Raw genomic sequence first — 5,746 nt, 5'->3', positions numbered from 1 at the left:
GGTTGATGACGCCCATAGCAGTCTCTTGGAAGGTTTTGTTGTAACCTTATATATTCTGTGGGATTGGGCGAATGATCCTGGTAGTCGTGCCCAACAGTTATCTGTGAAACGCATCATTGAATTGAATATTCTGTGGCTTATAGTTAACATATAAAATATTAATTCTATGCTTTAGATCAACCGACAAGCAAGTAAAGTGAGTTTTGTTAAAAGAAATTTTCTGCTCCAGAAGTTTTTCACTTTATTGAACAATATGGACTTTTTGCAGCTTTTATTTTGACGATAAACAACGTTTCCTCTTTTTAACTGGTAACAATTACATTAACGAGGCGCTATCTGATTCACTTGTGGTTTATTTAATTTTGAACAAATTTTTAAAATTAAAATGATTTATGTTGACAATATTTACAAATATCTTATCAACTTGTTGAGTGAGCGACTGAGTCAAACTACTAACAAATTATTTATAGTAATGCAATATTTGTTTTGGTTTGCGCGTTTAAAAAAGTATCAAATACTTTTTACAAAACTTCTGGATTCCTCCCGCGCTAATTTTTGTTAAATCGAACTTAATAACGTTTCTTCAATCATCCTGTTGGTTTCTTCAGAGCTTAACTGAAACTGGCTCGCATTTTTATCTGTACCTGCTATTCCTTATTTAACATTATTACGCAGAATTGCCGTTCTCGAATAAATATGCCGACAAAACAAAACAGTTGTTACCTCTAGATAGTGAACACATGAAGAGGCGTTTCTGGGCCCGCCCATTATCAAGGATTTTGGCATTCTACAAAAGGCGTTATTTGGAATTAGTCGCTAAAAGCAGATTTAAAAGTACCGATAAGAAATCGTCTTTTGAATGAGCATATAATGTAACTGCAGTAATTTGATGTGTATAATCATAAGAGCCGTAACTAGTAATCACTTAACAAAAAAACATCTACATGTTCTATTTATTAGATAGATAACTTCCCAAATAGCAACATTTAATTGAAAATTAAATGAACCGCGTCGAGCATTAAAATTTAAAAGCGCTGATAATCCGTAAATCGCAATAAATTCCGTTCCAACTGTTGAATATGTACCAACTGAGGAAAATTTTGCAGACATGTTAACAAAACCTTTAAGCAAGGATTTATTTGTAAAACTTAGAGATAAGTGTAATATTGTATAACACTGCAATTGTTTATTCTTGTAATCACGATTTTCATTTATCCAAACATTTGTAAAACTTCAAATCGAGGAGTGTTGTGATTACTTGTCATTTTATCCACTGTAAAAAGAGAAGACGAAACGGTGTAGAAGAGAACCTAACCTAACATGAGAGGGTGTTAATTTATAATCAGTGTATTCATTATTAATAAAGTTATTTTAGTTTAATACATCCGTGTGTTCATAAATTCACAACACCAACTATGCGCAAAATTTTAAAACACTTTTATTAATGATTAACTGGGTATAAGGTCAATTGATATTTATGTACGATTTCTAAGCAAACAGCATTCAAATTCAGATGCTTTTATTCTTAAGTTTTTATTTGAAAAACTTAAATATGGAAGGGCAAGGACGGACTAATTTTAATATAGAGCGTGGCCTCCAAGCCATAAATAAAATGTAATATCTATTTAATAATGATTCATAATTTAGTGATCTTTATCAACTTCGTTTCTTTTTATTTTTGACAGATTAGCTGCATGTATTTCTTGAAATGTGAACGCATTGTGTAGATGTATCATCTTCCTTTGTCGTAGAGTGTAGAGTAAATCAAATGATTGACTGTATTCCTAACAACGATTTTTCTATGGAAAAAATGTGAAATGGAACAGGGTTGCAACTATCCGTTGTCGTAGCAACGAAAATGACAACAAGCACAACAAGTAACACACTGCACAGGCCAAAGTGGTTCGTGGCAATTAAAATTTCGTGCCAATGTCTGAGGTACTTCCTGAAGTTATTCAGAAAACTCAAAAATCACTGGGCAAATATGTTAAAAAGCCTGTTTTAACAGATAAACTATTAAAGAGGCCTCCGTTTAGGTTCCTACACGACATAATAAAAACAGTAGTTCGAGAAACAGGTTTCCTAAAAGGTTTATTTTCAGACGAGGAACTAAATTCTGAAAGTGTTAAAGAAAAAGATGCGAAAATTGCGTTTTTAACTAAACTTATTGATGCCATTAGTGAGTCATGACTTACATTAATCTGTTTAGTAACTATGGTTCTTTTTTTTAGAAACTGTGATGAAAACAGATTTGAAAGTTCGGCCAAATAAAATCGTCGCTGGTCTCGAACCAACTGAAACCAACATACTTTTGCAAACTATCGCCAAAGGCATAGACAGAAAAATTGATATGACCGATTATGTTACAAAAGTTACCTCAGATAAAGTCAATATTAAAGATAAAACTGTAAAAAAGGGTAGCAAAAGAGACCAAAAATTAGCTTCCAATCACGATGCTAAGACCGAATCGGTCGGGAGCACTCACCCAGATAGACTTAAATCTAAAAACAAAAAAACTGAAAAAAACTATAACTTACAAGAGAAACTGATAAAAGAAAATGAAAATTTTATAAAATTGGGAGAAAACCTTATCAATGAAGTTGTAAAAGATGAAAAAGGTGACAAGCTGCCACAAAGCACTGAAATAGGAAAAACAAATGTCCCAAAAGATAGCCCAGAAAATTCAAGAGGTCATGAACCAATATCGAAAGAATTGGCAGAGGAAGTGGCAACTGAGGAACAAAAAAGTAAACCAAATGTTTTGAAAAAACAAAATAGTATAATTTTGAATAGACCTAAATCTGCTAAACCGAAAAATGATAATTCTACATTGCTACCAGATGAAGGTGAAGCTGCCAGCGCAGAAGAAGAAGAAAAGGAAACTAATGAAAATAATACACTGATGGATATGAAAAACGCAGGTTAAGCGAAGACTTTGTTTATAACTATATTTTTTCTAGTTTTCATTTTTAATTAATTTTGCTTTTTAAATGCATGCATGCCTCTTATGATTTCATATTTTTTTATAATTTTGATATTGGTTGGAACATTTTAACCATTGATTTTGCTAATATATAGTATTTGAATAAAACAAAAAATTGTAGCGATATACAGGGTTTGTCATCAACCAGTCTAAAGTTGCCATTTAAGTTGATAGAAACTTGTTAAGGATAACCTTGAATAATTTTACTCGGATTGTGACTCAGCTTTTATCATTATTTTGTCAGGTTTGTTTAAAATATTTCATTCTATATGAATTTTACATAAGTTTGCTTAATTATACCGATTTCTTTTACTACAACCTCAGCATGATAACTCAATAATTCAGACATTACTCATAATTTTAGTTTCACATTTCGCCCTCTGTCGTAGAAGTGTATAAGTGTATACAACTCTAATTGTTAGTTGATCTCACACATGTCTCAATAAAACACTCGAAATTTTGATATCGCTATCCCTATAAAATTCTGAATCACTTTTTTTTAAGCTATCTGGGTTAAAACCAACCAAAAATTTATATAAAATTGTCAGAGATATTGATTTATATTTAACATTTTTTTCGCTCTTTTGAATTGCATATTAACTTCACCTTTCAGTCTTAAATCATTAGGATTATGTTGTTGGTTCTAGTTTTGTTGAAAAGGCCAAAAAGTTCTCTAAGACCTCCAAGTGTAAGACCATCCAGTGCTAGACCAGGAGCTCCACGTTTGCGATCCGATTCTTCATTACCATTTAGTGAATCCATCCCCATGGGCAACATCCAGGTTATTGTGGAAAACTTCGATCCTTCAGGAGCAGACGATGCTGAGATGGTTGTGATACAGGTGATGATGCTATTACATATTCATGCTACTCGAAAAAGCAACATCAAAAGCATCCCATAATTATTTGTGAGAATAAATTTTGCTTTATGAATATAAAACTTTGTCTTATTTATTATCAGGTTAAAATATTTTTTTTACTAATTAGGATGTTTTGGAAAATGTCAGAGAAGACAGTTCAAATACTACAGAGCTACTAGAGATTACGGCCGACAACAAAGGTCAGTTGGTAGAAAAAATTTTAGAACAAATTGAAGAAAGTGAAGACGATGGTTTCAAGAAGAAAATCGATATTGATTGGGAATATGAAGGTAAGAGAGACTAGTACTGCACTAAAGGAAAGAATAATCAAATTAAGAATAATTTCCCAACATTACATTGGCTAATTATTTCCCCAGATTATTTGAGTTTTTATCATATCTTCTGTTTAAGTATATAGGGTACATTAAGCCTCATGTTTGACTGCTTTCGTATAGGTGTCCAGATATATTCAAAAATAGAATGTGATCGACTGAACTTTTTTAAGTAAAGCACATTTTTTCGCCCGAAGGGTGGGAAACGCAAGGGATTCACTATGTTTATTATGTTTACATTTAATTATTTGTCAGATCTTCTTTTACGTCATGGAATTATCACGTCGTTTGTTAATTTTCATTAATTATGGAATTTTTTGTTGGTAGGATCAAAAGGAAGGGATGCCACGACTAAAGAATTATCGCAGCTGAGGGTCCTCATACAAAAACTAACAAGTACGGCGAATCCGCTGGGGAAACTTATGCATTATTTACATGAAGATCTTGACGCTATGTATAACGAAGTGCAAACGTGGTCTAACACCAAAAGGCAACTTTCTGTGGAAATTGCAAAGGAGAAAAAGTAAGGAATATTGTTTAGTTTCATGGAATTGTGACCCTAGTTGTTAGGTACTTTATGCTTATGTTTAGCAAAATTCTGAATTTTTGTTTTGTTTTTCAGAGCCAACATTGAGTTCAACAAACCTTTGTTTTTACACTTGGAGCGTCTTCGAGGCGAAGTTAAAAAAGTTGAAGAACAAATTCTAATAACCAGGGGCAATATTTTACGAAACGAAGAAAAGATCAAGGAGCTTATGTCTAAATAAAATTGCGTCTGTTATAATTAATTTATTATTATACTAATATACATTCTCTTTTCAAAAATTAAGTAGAACAACGTCAAATTGTCATATTTGAAATTTGAAGCATCTGTTTTGATACTTTGACGTTGCCTTGTTATTTTTTTTTGTAAAATGACATGAGTGATTTTAAATTTATATATAGAATATAAGTAGACAGTTTTCTAAAACTTAACGATGGTTTTATTTTTAATGATACCACACACTAAAATTGACTGCCAGATGAGGCGAGTTTAGTTTTATGTTCATTATTACGGGGGCGTTTATGGTTATGTTAACCGTTATAATATAACATATTGCTTGTGAGTCAGTGAGTTACATCATAAAGAAAATGAAGTAATTATTTTTTTAAGAGAATTAAATGCAATCATCAGCATTGTCTGAACCATATTAGGTCCAAAGATCTGCCTTAAAGGCATTAAAAAAAAATCAAATTTTTATGTTCCCCTTTTTGGAAACTTGATCTGCTCACAAATCGTAATATTCTACAGCATCCTTTTAAAAAACATTGCGATAGCGACGAAATTTTGTTCAAAAGCTCTTAAGTTTCACACTGTGATCTATATCGCCTTCCAACTGCAAAGATAAAGCAGTTGCGCAAAAAAAAATTAAACAAATTATGTTTTTCGTTACTATAACAAATGGTAAATGTTCGGAAGGTACTAGACTGAACTGTAAACTATGTAATATATGAGGCTGGTTGTCCTGAGACATCAATTTCATCCTTAGCATTGCCTATTTAGGTTTCAAAATTTAATTACTTTTTGGATAT

At 31.9% G+C, this 5,746-nt stretch overlaps 1 protein-coding gene across 2 annotated transcripts; it reads left to right on the top strand.

Annotated features, from left to right (window-relative positions):
- The first annotated feature begins 1,325 nt into the window (after nt 1-1,325).
- LOC132708063 (TRAF3-interacting protein 1) lies at nt 1,326-5,715 on the top strand. 2 transcript variants are annotated; one of them, XM_060680171.1, is made up of 7 exons: nt 1,327-1,938; nt 2,102-2,179; nt 2,232-2,921; nt 3,631-3,824; nt 3,970-4,132; nt 4,502-4,697; nt 4,797-5,715. In XM_060680171.1, the coding sequence occupies exons 3-7, from the start codon at nt 2,240-2,242 to the stop codon at nt 4,939-4,941; spliced, it is 1,380 nt and encodes a 459-aa protein (XP_060536154.1). In that variant the 5' UTR covers nt 1,327-1,938; nt 2,102-2,179; nt 2,232-2,239; the 3' UTR covers nt 4,942-5,715. The 2 variants fall into 2 exon arrangements, with proteins under 2 accessions (XP_060536153.1, XP_060536154.1); XM_060680170.1 differs by having other exon boundaries at nt 1,326-2,179.
- Nucleotides 5,716-5,746: the final 31 nt, after the last annotated feature.

This window comes from Cylas formicarius, unplaced genomic scaffold (assembly GCF_029955315.1).
Source record: "Cylas formicarius isolate icCylForm1 unplaced genomic scaffold, icCylForm1.1 PGA_scaffold_10__41_contigs__length_53128322, whole genome shotgun sequence".
Lineage (NCBI taxonomy): Eukaryota > Metazoa > Arthropoda > Insecta > Coleoptera > Brentidae > Cylas > Cylas formicarius.
This window is presented reverse-complemented; position numbering and strand designations above follow the sequence as displayed.